Source organism: Nerophis ophidion, linkage group LG04, assembly GCF_033978795.1.
Source record: "Nerophis ophidion isolate RoL-2023_Sa linkage group LG04, RoL_Noph_v1.0, whole genome shotgun sequence".
Taxonomy (NCBI): domain Eukaryota; kingdom Metazoa; phylum Chordata; class Actinopteri; order Syngnathiformes; family Syngnathidae; genus Nerophis; species Nerophis ophidion.
The window spans coordinates 51,509,890-51,529,265 of record NC_084614.1 but is presented as its reverse complement, the minus strand read 5'-3'; the positions used below and the strand labels follow the sequence as shown (position 1 = coordinate 51,529,265).

Genomic DNA, 19,376 nt, shown 5'->3' with positions numbered 1-19,376 from the left:
GCATCTTTACAAGGAATACTGAGGTTGTGTGTGAATGTCTGTGGTTAAAGTTAACTTTGACGTTACTGCTGCAGCTGCAAATCTTTTATTTATTATGGACATTTTCAGGATTGTGTTATGTGTCCCCCCACTTGCGTTTGGGTCTGTCTCATATCAAGGCAATCCAGGATGCTTCAATGCAAAAGCAGACTGAGGATTGCACCAACCAACTTGCTTTATTTTTTTATGCGATGAAGCAAATATCGTGTGCCAGTATTCTGTGACATGCATTGTAGGAGAAAAGAAAGACACTAGTAAAGTGAAACAACTATTGCTGTGGTCGTCATACAGGACTGATGTGGCTCTTTTCCACCAAAAGTTCAGGAACTTTTAGTTCAGAATATTTTATACAAACCAAGCCTATTACCTTTTGATGAGTGGTACAGCAAAGTTCTATACTGATACCATGTAAATTAACTTACTAATAGATCATATTTATTTTACTAAAGTGTATTTTAATAAAATAGAAAGCAATAAGATTACAAAATAATACGAGTTAATAACCAGATGTACTGAAATTTACACAAGATGTTGGACTTTTTGTCGACAGTGTCCTACAATTAGAAAGCTGTCCCCTCAGTAACATTTGTACTGTAAATAACAATATATTAATAAATGTCAAGTGTTTATCTCACTGTGACAATATGAACACATCAGATTTAGTGTTAGCTGGTTTGCTTTAGCATTCGGTTCACTCTGGTTGAGGCTAATGTCTACACAAATAGCATGTCACTGACTACTTTTACAACATGTAACAAAAAGTGAATAGTGAATATATGATGTGATTTACCTTCGTTCCACTCGTTTACTGTCTCCTCTCAGTCACATTTCACTTCAACGAGGTCAAGTCCCAGCTGGAGATCCGGCTTTGTCGTATGACTAAATACTTTATATTCCTCTGTGAATACGTTTAAAAGAGTCCTTTCACTTCTCGTACCTTCGTGTTCTAAATGTAAACATTAGGCTGCATACTAGTTTAAACACTCCGGCTGAGTAAAAATACTGCAAAAGTGTTCCACTAATCAGTGTTCATCAGCACTCATATATATGCCCCACAACGGTTCCTGTTGGTCAAAAGTTCCTTTTGTTCTTCTTGCACTCCGTTGTCAAGTATGTTGTAATAAAAATTACTACGAAATACGAAATGTAATTTAGGAATGCCCCAACTGTGTTCAACCAAACAGCGTTCGACAGCACAGCCCCTCTAATGTTCCTGCAGGAATTTTTCAGTACCACCACCAAACTACTAGAAATTAAAATAGTTCCTGTAAAACTTTATTTACCCAGGTCGTTTTTAGTTTACGTTTACCAGGTAAATGGCAGTTTCTGTAAAAGTTCCGGCAACAGCCTAATGTATAGAAAACATTTAAACATGTTAATTTTTTAAATAAATGTTAGCCTTCAGGTGTTTAGTAATGTAAGGTCTCACTTACCTGTTTAAAAGCAACATGCTGCTATTGCTTTCATTTTTGTTTTTTGTTATTAAACTGTGTTCAGCAGCCATATATGCCAATTTTTTTCATTTAGGCTGTTCGGCAATGTTTATTTACCCTAACTTCTACGTTTGTAATACGAAAATAATGAAAGGCTTTGAGCATATACTAATTTATTTTTATTATTATTATTAGCATTTTTTATTTTTAAAAAAAGTGCAGCGTTGTCGAGGAAAAAACAATTTGCTGGTGTAATTCTCAACCCTCTGCCAAAAAGTAGCACGAAAGGAAAGTATTCTGCATGTTGACTCCCACACTTGGAGTGAGACAGTCTCGAACTGACCGACATCATTTTGTAAAGTCAAGAGGATCTGGGACAATTCACACTTTAATTCAAATGGTTTTGTATTTGGAAGAGACCCAAGCCATTTTGAACACTTCCCCTTGCACAAGTTAAAACAGCTCACTTTACTTTACTTGTATTTACTAGCAATAATACTTTAATATATTTTATTTGTAATGCACTCTAGTTCCAGAGAACTGTCAAAGTGCTATTATATGACCAACAGCACAAAACAAGCAGATATCAGTGAGTTGTAGAAGCAGGAGTCTTAGGATTATTATTATTTTAGTAGTAGTAGTAGTAGTAGTAGATATACTAAAGGCCCATGCCAAAATAGGACTGGGGTCCCTTTCAAATGTGCCGACTCTAGTTCATTTTAGCAGTGACTGCCCCCCTGACACTCTTCCTCCCCTCCTGTCCGTCCTCCTCATCCATGTCCTGTGGATCACAACACACTATTTTAACTCCCCATATATGTTCCACATATACCTGCTCTGCATGCATCCCTCTCTCCCCTCCACGTGTAGCTACTCAACAATACAAATATAATAATAAATGGCATCCACTCACCTCCAACCCTTCCCCTTTTTGGATACAAATATATCTGCAATTGTACAAGCGAAAAAGACAAAGCACATCATGTAGTTTTAGATGAATGTAATTTTTAGATTCATCCCAATTTTTTATCTGTATATATATATATATATGTATATATATATATATATATATATATATATATATTAGGGGTGGGCAAATTAATGCGTTAATTACGAGTTAACTCATCAATCTATTAACGCCGACAATTATTTTATCGCACATTTGCGTATGTTGTTTACATGCTTTTATTTTGTTAACGCCTTTTCTAAACAAGATGGCGTCGCCTGGACGAGGGGCTCTTGGTAAAGATGGAACATTTGGCAAAAATACCGGACAATTCTGCAAATTTCATGGCTGGCTTACAGCGTGGTCACTCCGGGATCCCTTACGACCGCCAGACAATTCTGGATGTGGATAGATCGGGCCGTTTTGGACTGAATGACGCGTGCTTGCTAGACCGGCTAGCTAGCATGGGAATACTTTGCCGGCTACATCCAGCGGCCTGTGAAGCAGCGGAGTATATGTGTTGTCTGTCTATTTATGAATAATGCAGACGAGGAGTGTTGGCTGAGTTCTTAACGTTTGCTTTCAGAGCGTGCATATCACAACATACAAGATGCCGTCATGGCGACACAACCTGCTGCATGCTGGGTAGGGTAGTTCTTTTTTCCCCTGGCTCATAACATCACAATATAGTACCATGTATATGCGTTCAGTTTATCAAAGCACCAAGCAAACAATCGGAAAATTCCCATCATATCAATTCCTAGATATGGTCCTAAATATTTTAAGTGCACTACGCAGAATAAACACAACATTACTAATATTGCTACTGTGGATAATTTGATCAAAAATTCCCTAAAACAGCCCACTACCTATAATATAGGTTTTTTCAACATAAGATCCCTGATAAAAAAAATGTTTCTGCTGTTACCTCAGAAATTGCCTGTTCAGATGTTATGATTGTGGCTCAGAGATTTGTATGTAGATTATATTTATTTTCCATAAGAAACAGGATAACTTAAATACCCTGGCAGTGGCAATAAGCTTAAATGTTTGTATTTACATTTTTTGAGTTGATTTTCATAAAATATGCTATTTAACTGCTACTGTTTAACAAGGACTGATTTAAATTGTGTTTGCACAACAAATGTTTCGGCGCTTTTGTTCATGTGGGAGAATATTCCAATAAAGGTGCACTACACTCTACTTTTGAATTCATTATTGGGCTTTGTGTATACAATGCAGTTAATCGCAATTAATCAGAGAAATCAGATTAACATTTTTAATCGTTGCCCAGCCCTAATATATATATATATATATATATATGTGTATATATATTTATGTATGTATATATATCTATGTATATATGTATGTTTGTATATATGTATATACATACATATATATATATATATATATATATGTGTGTGTATATATTTATGTATGTATATATGTATATGTTTGTATATATGTATATACATATATATATATATAATTACATATATATATATATATATATATATACACACATATGTTATGTTATTTTCCTTTGGCTTTTTTGGTTTGTTTGATTCTCGCTAGTGTTTGGACAAAATATGTAGTTTTAATACTAAAAGAGGTCATTGTGTTTTTCTCAAATTGCTGCGGAGAACATTCCCCTTCTCCTTTCTTTGTTTCTTTCTTTCCTTTTTGTGTTGACCTTGCATACGTGTCACTGATTGAAACGGAAGGTAGGTAACGCTTTGCCTCCGCACGTGATCTTTATGCAGATGAGAATGTGACAAGCACTTTAGCTTGAGTGCCGTCGATGTTTCTCTTTCTTTCTCTTTCTCTCTCTTGTTGTTTCCAAGTGGTCTTGAAACAAGTTGATTTTTTTCAATTATGATTTGACTCTGAAGATTTTATGAAGTATTTAGTTTAGTTTTTCTTTGTCTTTCTGCGCCTTAAATTCATTATGAAGTCCAGTATCCCGCTCAACCTTCCTGCTTCATTTCTCTATCTACATTTGTATTTTTCTTTCTGTTTTGGTAGAATGCCTTCCTGTTTGTCCAGCATTTGTTTGTTTGTTGATGGATCATTACACCATAGTTTTTAGCAGCTGTCATCAGGTTTTCTTCTGTGTTTTTGTCTGTCTGGAGAACATAGGCCCTCACTTACGCTATATCTCGGATTTAAAGCATCAAGCGGTCTCAATATCATGACCTCTTGCAGATTGCTAGAAGATCCAGTACACAGTTAGCTAGCTATTCATCTAACAATATGGTTATTATTTTGCTTTGGATCATACTGAAAACTGTTTATAATATGTTAACACCGTAAAATCCATCCATCCATTGTTTTACATTGCTTGTCCTCATTAGGGTCACGGGTGAGCTGGAGCCTATTCCAGCTGACTTCAGGCAAGAGGCAGGGCCCCCTTGCCTGGTCACCAGCCAATCACAGAACAAGTGTTGCATACGTTGTATTCACTTGACGCCACATCCTCGAAGTGGTTCGCCAGCGAGGATCTGTTGTCATAGCGTTCTGGGCGTTTTTTTGCCTTTCTCAAAGAAAAATGCCCTATGCTTGTGTTGTTTTAGGCTGGTGTAACCGTTCTAATCGCCAAAAGGATAAAACGTTCTTCAGAGTTCCTCGAGAGGTAATCAAAAAGGGTGAAAGAGTGCAAGATTTTACAAAAAAACGACAAGAAAAGGAGCAAACTATAGTCGAAGAAGGCAAAGTGGAATAATGCATGATTTTGCAGTGATCACTTGACTTACTTTTTGTGACAAGTGTTTCGTGAAAGACCACCTCGACGAGTCTGAATAAAATAAAGCAAATGTGAGCAAAACCTAAAACACATGAGCTTTTACCAGAGGCAGCGATCATAAATCAAGCTATCAGCACGTACACAATGTTGACATCTATAGTTATATTTTGATAAAAATTGGGTAAACTACGCACACTCGTAAATGGTGGGTTCAAGACAAGAATCCATGTTGCACTGGGAAGTAACTGGTTTTTGCAAAATGTTAGTTTTTCTTAAAGGCGTTTGTATTTGAGTGTGGCTTCTTTGAAAGGCGATAGTACTGATGACTCCCTCTTGTGAGAGCGCATGTACCTGATTGCAGGAACTGCCATAGTGTTGGACAAACACCACGCCCTAAGTTATTATATATATATATATATATATATATATATATATATATATATATATATATATATATATATATATATATATATATATATATATATATATATATATATATATACAAACCCCGTTTCCAAATGAGTTGGGAAATTGTGTTAGATGTAAATATAAACAGAATACAATGATTTGCAAATCATTTTCAACCCATATTCAGTTGAATATGCCATAAAGACAACATATTTGATGTTCAAACTGATAAACATTTTTTTTTTGTGCAAATAATTATTAACTTTAGGATTTGATGCCAGCAAAACGTGACCAAGAAGTTGGGAAAGGTGGCAATAAATAGTGATAAAGTTGAGTAATGCTCATGAAACACTTATATGGAACATCCAACAGGTGTGCAGGCTAATTGGGAACAGTTGGGTGCCATGATTGGGTATAAAAGCAGCTTCCATGAAATGCTAAGTAATTCACAAACAAGAATGGTGTAAGGGTCACCACTTTGTAAGCAAATTGTCGAACAGTTTTAAAACAAAGTTTCTCAATGAGCTATTGCAAGGAAACTAGGGATTTTACCATTTACGGTCCGTAAAATCATCAAAAGGTTCAGAAAATCTGGAGAAATCACTGCACGTGAGCGGTGATATTACGGACCCTTTGATCCCTCAGGCGGTACTGCATCAAAAACCGACATCAGTGTGTAAAGGATATCACCACATGGGCTTAGGAACACTTCATATAAACCACTGTCAGCAAATCTGTAAGTGCAAGTTAAAACTCTACTATGCGAAGCCAAACCCATTTATCAACAACACCCTGAAACGCCTCTGGCTTGGCTGGGCCCGAGCTCACCTAAGATGGACTGATGCAAAGTGGAAAGGTGTTCTGTGGTCTGATGAGTCCACATTTCAAATTATATTTGGAAACAGAGGACGTGGTGTCCTCCAGAACAAAGAGGAAAATAACCATTCCGATTGTTATAGGCGCAAAGTTCAAAAGCCAGCATCTGTAATGGAATGGGGGGTGTATTAGTGTCCAAAGCATGGGTATATTACACATCTGTGAAGGCACCATTAATGCTGAAAGGTCCATACAGGTTTTGGAGCAACATATGTTGTCATCCAAGCAACGTTATCATGGTTGCCTCTGCTTATTTCAGCAAGACAATGCCAATCCACGTGTTACAACAGCGTGGCTTCGTAGTAAGAGTGCGGGTACTTTCCTGGCCCACCTGCAGTCCAGACCTGTCCCCCATCGAAAATGTGTGGCGCATTATGAAGCGTAAAATACGACAGCAGAGACCCCGGACTGTTGAACGACTGAAGTTCTATATAAAACAAGAATGGGAAAGAATTCCACTTTCAAAGCTTCAACAATTAGTTTCCTCAGTTCCCAAATGTTTATTGAGTGTTGTTAAAAGAAAAGGTGATGTAACACAGTGGTGAACATGTCCTTTCCCAACTACTTTGGCGCGTGTTGCATCCATGAAATTCTAAGTTAATTATTATTTGCAAAAAAAAATAAAGTTTATGAGTTTGAACATCAAATATCTTGTGTTTGTAGTGCATCTAACCGAATATGGGTTGAACAGGATTTGCAAATCAATCAATCAATCAATCAATCAATCAATCAATCAATGTTTACTTATATAGCCCTAAATCACTAGTGTCTCAAAGGGCTGCACAAACCACCACGACATCCTCGGTAGGCCCACATAAGGGCAAGGAAAACTCACACCCAGTCATTGTATTCCGTTTATATTTACATCTAACACAATTTCCCAACTCATATGGAAACGGGGTTTGTATATATATATATATATATATACATATATATATATATATATATATATTTAAAAAAATATATATATATATATATATGTATATATATATATACATGTTTATCATGGCAGAATATTATTTTCATATAGCTTTTGCTTCGTGTCTAATTACAATGTGTATGTGGTCATAATGTTATAGCTGCCGGATGACTAATGCATGAGAGTTAATGATGTCTTTTGAGCTATTTAATTGCTTGCAAAAGTGTTTATTCTTCATTTTAAAATTTGTAGGGGTGTAACGAAATTGTCAACACACGAGACAATACCAAATGTAATAAAGGGCTCACTATACAATATAAAATAATATGGAAAAAAAATAACTAAAGATGATCTAGATGTTTTATAAAAAATGTTGTTGATGAAAAACAATTGCATTGCAAAAATTAGAGCCTATGTATTAGAATGGTTTGCTCCCACAAAGAAAAAAAATTACCCAAGATTACCAATCTCAATAGTTTTTTTTATTATTTCATAAACTAAAAAGTTTTGAAAGCTTGTGTCTTGAAGTTCTTATACTTTTGGCTCAAAATGCACACCATATCATCTTAGCTTTCTTAGCTTAAAACAATAATTATGTAGTAGACCACTACCTGTTACTGAAGTAAAAATTTGTAAGAAACAAACATAAAAAACACATAACCTGCTCTTTTTATTTTCAGTCCTTGTCGAACTATGTACGTAAAACAAGCAAGTATTTTGCCAACTTCTGACATTTTTCTGTGCAAAGTGTTCAAAGCTATTTTTTTTTTTTGAGTAAACTTGAAACTTTTGTCCAATATAAATCACATGTTTTACATTGGTCCATAGTCTGGTTTGTCCTGTGACTTATACCAAAATGTATAAAGTTGTAAATGTTCAGTAAAAACTGGCTGACATGAAACAAGAAGTTAACATTACCGTCTACAGCAAGGCGCTCTAGGCTTTTGTTGTCTCTGTATGAAAACATGAACTAATAGACAACCAAGAAAGATTAAACTCAAAGAAAATACCCGTCCAAAAAAATCCATATCCAGAGAATAAACAACAGGTAGTAAAATATGCATAGAGATGATAATTGAGCAACAGATGAAACGTTTTGTGTAAGTGACAAACTTGTGATGGACCGGTAAATAACGCAGTCAGCATTTGCTACAATGCTATACAACTGGCAGCTCAGGTCAAAATCTAGCCCAGGAATGACATCATACCGGCCCCTGAGTTTAGTTCAAAACTTCTTAGGCAAACATTTTTGCCGCAAATTTCTAAAAACTCAACAGTGCTCCTGTTTTTATAGAGGAACTTGGACCACTGTAAACACATCGGCAGATCCTTGCATTGACATTGCAACCTTGCTTGCAAAGATAGAACACTGGGGTCTAAACTTGTGTTTTACTTAACCGAGGCATTTCTCAAGGCAACCCTTTAGGTCCTCTCCTTTTTGGCAGTCAGAATGTTTTTTCATAATGTGATTTATACAACTAAGGTGTTGCTGGAGCTTTGTTTTTTTACTCCAGATGCAGTCAATAGCCTTTTGTTCAACTTACTTAGTGATACTAGTGGTGTTCCTCAAGGCTCCATATTAGGTCCTCTCTTTTTCATCATTTGGGTTACTCCATTGGTGGTCCATGAGTTCAATAAAAAAAAAAAAGTGAGACGCACATTTTGCGGCTGTCATATACATCTTTGACTAGTTTTTTTTTTGTTTTTTTTTCAGAAGGTCCTTAAAAACAGCAGAGTGCTTCTGTAACTCTGACAACAACAAACAAATAGACCAAAAACAAATGTCTCCTGTTGAAGATGCTGGTTCTCTGGAATTAAAAAAATAAGACTAATAGTAAAAGAAGAAGTCCATTCCCCCTGTCCTTAGCTTTCTGGAAATGTGCCCCCCAACCAACAAAATTGTTAAATATAGTTGCTCTACATTCATTCAGAGGCTTTGCTATACATGAAGTTGGTAAGCGGTTGACCCCGTTTATTTCTGACAGTAAGAAAAAATGTAAAAAGGCTTCAAGTGCCAGTGAATCCTCCAGTAGCGTCAGTGCTCTGACTGTCGTTGAAGCTTCCAGCACTGCTACTACATGGAAATACTTGATTGAGTCTTGTGTAATTCCTTCAACTTGGAACTAGGCATCCATGTGCAGCAACTTAATTGTCCCGAGATATATGGCGCTGTCGGGAGCCATGCCGTTCTCCATCTTGTAGACACTGCAGCGTCAGCTTATGCAGCAAGCAGTCAAATCTCATCGTATTTATTTCGTAAATCCTTGAATTTTATGTTGAAGTTTTTTTGTTTTGTTTAACTGAATTTCATTACACCCCAAATAATTTGGTAATAGTCACTTGCAACTTAGTGTTGGTGTATTTTACAAAGTTGGACAGCCTTTGATGAATTTGTTAATTTGGCTTTGTTAATTTTTTTTTCAGGCTTTAAGATAGAGGTGGTTTTAAAAGTGGGGACATCTAAATAACTAAGTCATACACAATGTTTTATTGAAACATCCTAAAAACTTAGCGAAAGAAGCAAAAGAGTCAGTAAGAGACACTTAAAAAGTACCGCTCGTATTACGGAGGCTGTGAGCAGACTCTCATCACCCTTTAAAGGCCAAAGTTGTTTCCATCGGAATGTATCAGGCTGAAAAAGGAAAGTACCACTAAATGTTTCCAGGAGGTGGTCAGTCCCAAAGCAAGTACTCTGTGTGAGGGATCCCTTACACATTGTGGTGTTCCTCTTTGTTTTCACTTATTTTCCATTGATTCCCATGCACTGTGTCATGACTCACTGACAGGAAGGGTTTTGTGTCTTTTTCTCTTGCATTTTGTGAATCTAATGATGCACTTATGTTGCCCCACTTTTCCCTTTTCTTCATACCTTACCTACTAAAGGAGGGAATACCACTTTATTGGTAAGTGGATGTTAACCAGAAGGGAGTTAAACAGGAATAACATTGATTTTAATAGAAGCAAATGGGTCGCTGTTCACATGTCAGCACTTGTTTCAGGGGAAAAAAAATCAAAAAGAGAAAAATTGTGTAGCAGATATTTTTTTCTGATTCGACTGATTGAATAATTGTGTTCTTTATTTTGTTCCCTCCATTTCTGTGATGTTCTGTCCAGTTGTCTTTGTTTTGTTTCATTTCTTTAAAATCATTCAAATGAAAGAAGTCCTCTTTTTCTCTTCTAATTACCACTATCTGTAGCTCTTTACTTTCTGCCTCTGCTCTATTATTTATTCACTTATTTTGGTATTTTTCCCTCTTGTCCTTCTCCTCTTAGTTTTGTTTTGTTTTTTCAATTATGGTTTTCTTTAATTTATTATGGTTTTGCATGCCAAGTATTGCATGTGCTGCACCTTAGAGGACTATCTATCTAGAAGCCTTATGGAGAAAACTTTTTTTTTTTTTTCACATGTTACCTTCCTTTGGTACCGTGTTGCTCAGTCACAAGCCTGAAAACATTCTAATGCTCCTTTTGTCCTCTTTTGTCTTCTTTTTTGTCTTTGTTGGTCATTGTTTATTTACAGAAGCTGCGAATTTTGGCTCCTGGTTCTACTAGTATCCAGTCCACTTTGCTGAAAGAACAGAAAGTCCACTGCAGGAGTCAAGGCGTGCAGCTGCGTGAGTCGAGCGATGGTGAGAGTGTGGATGACAAGGCTGCGGCTGTCGGTCACAGGTCAGGGAGAACACAGAACCAGCGAGATCACAACAGGAACTCCTGCTCTCCCGCACGTAGCAGTGACTCGGCACACTCCCAGCACTCTCACACTCACAGAGGGAGGAGCCGGCATCAAAGAAAGTAAGAAAAAATATTTGAGAAAGATATTTATACTTCTTATTGTAAAACTTCTTAGAGAATCTGGAACACCTTAACTCACGTATAATCACAAACATATGGCTTCATATTCTCACACACACACAAACGCATACATACACACATACGTGGAACCAGTGGCGAGCCGTTGAGCCACCTAGGCCTTCAATAATGTCCGACTTCAATGATTACCTCTCAAAATACCATGATTCATGTCGCCACATGACCATTGCTGGAGAAGTACTATACAGAAACACATGTACGGACTACTGCTCATTGAATCACCTCAACAGTGTTCACAACGGGTTATTTTCTGACGTATTTAAAAATCAATAAACCCGCATCAGCAATTAAAACATATCTTTTGTGGTACTGTCAAAAATAAAATTGGAAAAACATATCAAAGGTGAAAAAATTAAGAAATAAAATATTTGAACTCACAATTCACCCATTCGACAAGCATTTCCCCATTTCATCGCCGACATCGTCTCCTCCAAGATGTAGTTACTCCTTAAATATCATTGTTGAAAATGGCCTTGCAAATATATGTATTGTCTTGTGTAATCATAAAAGATGCAGACGAGGCGTGTTGGCTGAGTCCTTTAAGTTTACTCCACAGTGTGCTCACCGATAACATTCAGCTGCAGCTGCAAACACCGGCATGGCTACATTCAACAACCTAAACGGGGATACTGTGGCATGCTGGGTAATGGAGTTCTTATGTTATCTAGCTCGTAACATCACAATATATATCTGCCATTTAATCAACGTTTTGTTCTCCTTCTTTGTGGGTCAACACTTCCTGCTTCCTGCTAAGTGTCAACTTGTGAATGGATACTCACTTTGGAATGACAAGTGAGAATCCAATCACAGTCTCGTTAACATCAGACTACTCAGATAGGCTATCGTAACTGTCTCTCAACTCTGTGTTCTCAAATTCATCCGCTAAGAGTCCCGATGAGTATCTGATCATAGGACGCATAAATGTCACGTTCAACGTAAGGCCAGAGAAGGCCTTACTGACATCAACTCGTGATCTGATTGACTATCACAACCATCTATCAACTGTATGAGCCCGTTCACTTACAGTGAATAGACTCCTGCACTGTTCATTCTGAAGGCCCCAGGCAAATTTTGTACAGCACGGCAACATAAGCAAGCTGAATTCTGATCGGATAAAAACTCGAACCTAAAAACAACAGTACTGGAAGAAGCATAATATGCCATTAAGAGAATACAAATACATTTAGATATTTAGGGGAAGTAAATAAAAAAATACTTTTATCTTTAATTATGATCATTATTTCTGGTTATGCTAGGCCAGCGGAGAAGGCCTTGCTGGCCCACATATATACATATATATTAGGGCTGCAAATCTTTGGGTGTCCCACGATTCGATTCAATATTGATTCTTGGGGTCACGTTTCGATAATATATCGATTTTTTTCGATTCAACGCGATTCTCGATTCAAAAACGATATTTTTCTGATTCAAAACGATTCTGTACATACAATTTCAGCAGGATCTACCCCATTCTGCTGACATGCTTGCAGAGTAGTAGATTTAAAAAAAAAAAAAAAAAAGCTTTTATAATTGTAAAGGACAATGTTTAATCAACTGATTACAATAATGTAAATTAGTTTTAACTATTAAATGAACCAAAAATATGACTCTTTTTGTTTGTGAAAACATTGGACACAGTGTAATGTCAAGCTTATGAGATGCAATGCAAGTGGAAGTAGTGTCAAAGCGCTTTGAGTACCTCGAAGGTAGAAAAGCGCTTTGAGTACCTTGAAGGTAGAAAAGCGCTTTACAAGTACAACCCATTTATCATTTAAGTGTAAGCCACTGTGACACTTGTTCTTTTTTTTAATTTTTCATAAATGTCTAATGATAATGTCAATGAGGGATTTTTAATCACTGCTATGCTGAAATTGTAACTAATATTGATACTGTTGTTGATAATATTAATTTTTGTTTCACTACTTTTGGTTTGTTCTGTGTCGTGTTTGTGTCTCATCAATTGTTCTGTTTAATTCAGTTCTGAGTGTTGCTGGATCAGATTTGGTTTTGGAATTGGATTGCATTGTTATGGTATTGTTATGTGGCTTCTTTGAAAGGCGATAGTACTGCTGACTCCCTCTTGTGAGAGCGCATGTACCTGATTGCAGGAACTGCCATAGTGTTGGACAAACACCACGCCCTAAGTTATTATATATATATATATATATATATATATATATATATACAAACCCCGTTTCCAAATGAGTTGGGAAATTGTGTTAGATGTAAATATAAACAGAATACAATGATTTGCAAATCATTTTCAACCCATATTCAGTTGAATATGCCATAAAGACAACATATTTGATGTTCAAACTGATAAACATTTTTTTTTTGTGCAAATATGGTATTGCTGTGTAGTGGTTTGTTGGATTGATAAAAAAATATATATATATACTCTATGTATATATGTATATTTTTTAATCGATTTTAAAAAAATGAGAATCTATTCTGAATCGCACAACGTAATCGAATCGATTTTTTCCCATACCCCTAATATACATATGATAGAGCTGTCAACGTTAACGTGTCAACGCATGTGAATAATAAAAATAAGTTATTGCGTTAGAAAATATGAATGTAGATTAATCACTTCCGGGTTAAGCCTTTGCTACACGAGGATGGGCGGCCCACTTAGCTTCAAAACAGAAGTTTGGATAAAGATTTGTTATTCAAATGTTAAGTGCAAAATAATAAAATGTATTATTATTATTAAAACTAAGGTATTTTTTTTTGGTTGTTGCAGAAACAAAAAGTTTCAAACGTCTGCTTACTTCAAGTTTAAAATACCATCGTAAAGCAAAACACGCACTCAAGGATGGCGCCGACAGTGTTGCCAATCTTTAATCAATTCATGTTTATTTATATATCCCTAAATCACAAGTGTCTCAAAGGACCGCACAAGCCACAACGACATCCTCGGTTCAGATCCCACATCAGGGCAAGGAAAAACTCAACTCAGTGTGATGACAATGAGAAACCTTGGAGAGGACTGCAGATGTGGGTGACCCACGCCTCAATCCACACATTACCTTAACATAGTCTGAGGTCACATTGCTATGGGAGACCAACTGCATCCTGTCAGTAAGATAAGAGTTAAACCAGGACAAGGCTCAGTCTGACATACCAATACGTGTTTTGATACGCTCTAATAAAATATTCTGATCGACGGTATCGAAAGCAGCGCTAAGATCAAGAAGCAGCAATATAGATGACGCATCAGAATCCATCGTTAGCAATAGATCATTAGTCATTTTTGTGAGAGCTGTCTCCGTAAAGCGATTTGCCCTGAAACCGGATTGAAAGGGTGCACAGAGATTGTCAGACGCTAAGTGTTCATTTAGCTGCTCTGCAACAATTTATTCAAGATTTTCTACATAAACTTTAGTATACGGAAGTATCATAACTTTGGACGTGGTGACCCCCCTGACAAGCACTAGATCTATCATATTACCGTTGCGATGCGTGGGTTAATTTATAATTTGTGTAAGACCACAGCTATCAATTATAGTCTGGAGCGCCACGCATGGATGGGGTATTCATATGGATACTAAAGTCCCCCATTATGATTATATTGTCGGCGTGTGTCACTAGATCTGCGACGAACTCTGAGAATTCACTGATAAAGTCCGGATAGGGCCTAGGGGGGCTGTTGATAACAGCCAGGTAGAGAGGCAGCGGTGCGACAGACCTCATAGGAAGCACTTCAAACGATTTATAATTAATATTTAGGTTAGTGGTAAGGTTAAAGTTTTCATTGTATATTAGTGCGACCCACCCACCCCTTTTAAGGCGCATTCGTATAGTTAGGAGGAGATGCCTCATTCAGTGCCAAAAAATCGTCTGGTTTGAGCCAGGTTTCGCTGAGACCAATGACATTAGGACTGTTTTCTCTAATGACCTCATTAACTAATAACGTTTTGGGAGACAATGATCTTATGTTTAAAAAGCCCATATTATAGGTAGTGGGCTGTTTTGAGGAATTTTGGTTTAAATTATCCATAGTAGTAATATTAAGAATGTTGTGTTTATTATGCGTAGTGCGCTTTAAATAATTTCGACCATATCTAGGAATTGATGTGATGGGACTTTTCAGATTGTTTGCTTGGTGCTGCGATACACTGAGCGCAACATAATTTGCCACTTCAGTAGAATGCATGTCCACCTCTGGCACAGTCACTGCAGAAAAAACTAAACACTCCTCACCAAGACTATCAGACTCTGTAATTGCCTGTGACCGTGCTTGCTCTAGTGTAGTTTGTCAAGTTTGCCTCAAACAAAAATCTATGTTCCTAGACAGGATGATGGCGCCTCCCTGGTTAGGGTGAAGGCCGTCCCTCATCAACAAACCTGGTTTGCCCCAGAAAGAGGGCCAATTATCAATAAACATGAGTTCCTGTTGTCTACAAAAGCTAGCCAGCCACTTGTTAAGCGACACTAATGTGCTATATCTCTCATCATTGCCTCTCGCAGGCAGGGGGCCAGAGACAATTACTCGATGCCTGGACATCTTTCTAGCGAGATTACAAGTCTTATATATGTTTCTCTTTGTAATCTCAAAGGGCTGACAGTCATTGGTTTGAGCTGGGAAACATGAAAAACAGGATGTATCCTCATAGAAGAGCGCAGCTTTAGACGGACGGTTGTAGGGTTGACAATTACGTCGACAGGAAAAGGACCAATGAAATGTGGAGAAAGTTTACGACTCTGTTTTTAGGGGGATGTTCTGAGAAGATAAACATACCATCTGTCCTGGTTGATAGGCTGGAGCAGGAACTCAGCGACGATCAGCCACCACCTTGTTGTATTCGGCCATACGAAGGAGAGCAGTTCGTGTGTCCTTCCATACCTTTTTGCATCAACGCAGATGATGTTGGACAAATTGCACGGCCAACTCCTGTTCCTGCTTGGGGAATAGAGGCGGTTGATAGCCAAGAGAGGCTTCTAAGGGGGTTAAACCAGTAGCAGAACTTAATTGAGAGTAATGGGCATACTCATCCCAGGACAGATTGGCACTATATTGGGCACATAGAGATGGTTATTGGGTCCATTACCTGGATCAGGTTCTGTGCGTTGAGCCTCCTTAACCTTTGGTTCGATCTCCCAAGTAACGGCTGCAACAATGCGAGTGGAAGGGAAAATGGTCACTGGGTCAGAGGGGGTGTCAGAACAGGTGAACTGGCGAGAGAGGGCATCTGGCTTGATGTTCCTGGAGCCTGGCCGATAAGTTAGGACAAAATCAAATCTGCTGAAAAACAATGCCCACCTGGCTTGGCGTGAATTGAGTCTTTTAGCAGTTTGAATGTACGAAAGATTTTTATGATCAGTCCAGACGATAAATTGCTTTTTAGCTCCTTCAAGCCAGTGTCTCCATTCCTCTAGTGCCAATTTGATGGCCAAAAGCTCCCGATTCCCCTACATCGTAATTCTTTTCGGTCTGCGATAAACGATGAGAATAGAAAGCACAGGGGTGGAGCTTGTCATCAGAGCTAGACCGTTGAGATAACACTGCTCCAACTCCAGAGTCAGAGGCATCCACCTCTACAATGAACTAACGCGTTTGGTCCGGTTGCATTAAAATTGGTGCGGTAGTGAATAAGTCCTTTAGTCTTCTAAATGCAGACTCAGCCTCCTCAGTCCAAGAAAAGGGAATTGATGATGAGGTTAATCGGCAAAGGGGTTGGGCAATTGAGCTGAAGTTGCGTATAAAGCGCCTATAAAAATGAGCAAAACTCGGGAACTGTTAGAGCCTCCGTCGACTTGCTGGCTGTGGCCATTCTAAAACTGCCTTTATTTTTTGGGGGTCAGGTCTCACTTTTCCAGACCCAATAATAAACCCCAAATAAGACACAGTCACAGTGAAACTCCCATTTCTCCGCTTTGACATACAATTCAGTAGAGGACTGGGAAAAAATTAGAATATCGTCGAGATAATCGAAAACAAAACGGTTTAGAAAGTCTCTCAATACATCTTTAACAAGTGCTTGAAAAACGGCTGGGGCGTGAGTAAGACCAAAAGGCATGACCAAATATTCAAAATGTCCTGTTGGGACATTCTCGTCACCTTCTCTAATACGTACGAGGTGGTAAGCATTGCGCATATCTAACTTTGTGAAAATGACAGATCCCTTTCATGGAGGAAAGGTAGTGGATATTTATTTTTGATAGTAATGTTATTCAGGCCACGATACAGGACGTAAGGATTTGTCTCTCTTTTCAACAAAAAAAAATCCGGCACCAATAGGAGAAGAAGATTGACAGATTAAGCCTGTTTATAAAGACTCACTTAGATATTTTTCCTAGGCAGCTACATTACTAATGATTAATGTAACTATGGCTGAAAAAATAATACAATAGCAATAGGAGAGACTATTCATCCCTGAACATCATGGAGTTCATGTAGGCTTTATGATCTACTTACATTATTATATCAACTAACAGAGACAGAAACTCTTCATTTAACATGTCCTTTTTTGCTGCTTCAACACAGCTCAATCAACACACTCCGTAACACACCCTCCCACACACACACACACACACACACACACACACACACACACACACACCGCACAATGACCTAACACACACACCGCAAAATGAGCTAACGTTATGCTAAAAGCTAATTAGCCTTCACCTGAAGCCAGCACTGCGAGTGAGCTGAGCTGCATTTTGTTTCTAGAACGTGAACGGTCATAGTGATGATACTAGTAGTTGACTGGGAGGTGTTTATTATCATTTGGGGAGATTATCCTGGATTATGCTCACCTGCTAAACACCTTTCTGCTCGACGCTGAAGCGCTGACTACATGCGTTCTGAATACGCACTTCTGATTGGTTGTTACCGCTCTGAATACGCACTGCTGATTGGCTGTTACCGCTCTGAATACGCACTGCTGATTGGCTGTTATCGCTTTGTATGTAAACCAATCAGATGGTTGTGTGGATGGGACAATGCTGGGTGCTGAGACAGAGGTAGAAGAAGCAAAGCAGCTTGTTAAGACTTAAGCTTAGAAACTCGTTCGGTACACCCCTGTACCGAACCGAAACCCCCGTACCGAAACGGTTCAATACAAATACACGTACCATTACACCCCCAATAAATATATATATATATGTATATATATATATATATATATATATATATATATATATATATATATATATATATATATATATATATATATATATATATATATATATATATATATATATATATATATATATATATATATATATATATATATATCAGGGCTGCGAATCTTTGGGTGTCCCACGATTCGATGCAATATCGATTTTTTGGGGTCACGATTCGATAATATATAGATTTTTTCGATTCGATTCTAAAACAATATTTTTCCGATTCAAAACAATTCTGTATTCATTCAATACATAGGATTTCAGCAGGATCTACCCCAGTCTGCTGACATGCAAGCAGAGTAGTAGATTTTTTTTTAAAAGCTTTTAAAATTGTAAAAGACAATGTTTTATCAAGAGATTGCAATAATGTAAATTTGTTTTAACTATTAAACGAACCAAAAATATGACTTATTTTATCTTTGTGAAAATATTGGACACAGTGTGTTGTCAAGCTTATGAGATGCGATGCAAGTGTAAGCCACTGTGACACAATTGTTCTTTTTTTTAATTATTATAAATGTCTAATGATAAAGTCAATGAGGGATTTTTAATCACTGCTATGCTGAAATTATAACTAATATTGATACTGTTGTTGATAATATTCATTTTTGGTTTGTTCTGTGTCGTGTTTGTGTCTCCTCTCAATTGCTCTGTTTATTGCACTTCTGAGTGTTGCTGGGTCAGGTTTGGTTTTGGAATTGGATTGCATTTTTATGGTATTGCTGTGTAGTGGTTTGTTGGATTGATAAAAAAAAAAATGTAAAAAAAAAAAAATATATATATATAAAAAACATCAATTTTTTAAAAATGAGAATTGATTCTGAATCGCACAACGTATTCGAATCGATTTTTTCCCACACCCCTAATATATACAATTAATACGTACTGACCTAACTGCTAGGCATCTCTCCCTATTGCACCTCCTCCAGGGCACTTCTAGGTCAGCTGCAGGGTCTTCAGCTGGTGCCACCGTTCACTGATGTTTAGCCCCCAGGCCATGACACC

General features: G+C 37.4%; 1 protein-coding gene across 3 annotated transcripts in view; it reads left to right on the top strand.

The window, feature by feature from the left end:
- Nucleotides 1-19,376, top strand: part of srrm3 (serine/arginine repetitive matrix 3) — a 145,316-nt gene that overhangs the window by 107,851 nt on the left and 18,089 nt on the right. For all 3 annotated transcript variants that reach the window (XM_061898261.1, XM_061898259.1, XM_061898260.1), the window contains one exon: nt 10,885-11,156. In XM_061898261.1, the coding sequence (XP_061754245.1) occupies nt 10,885-11,156 (272 nt within the window). The remainder of the gene's footprint in view (nt 1-10,884; nt 11,157-19,376) is intronic.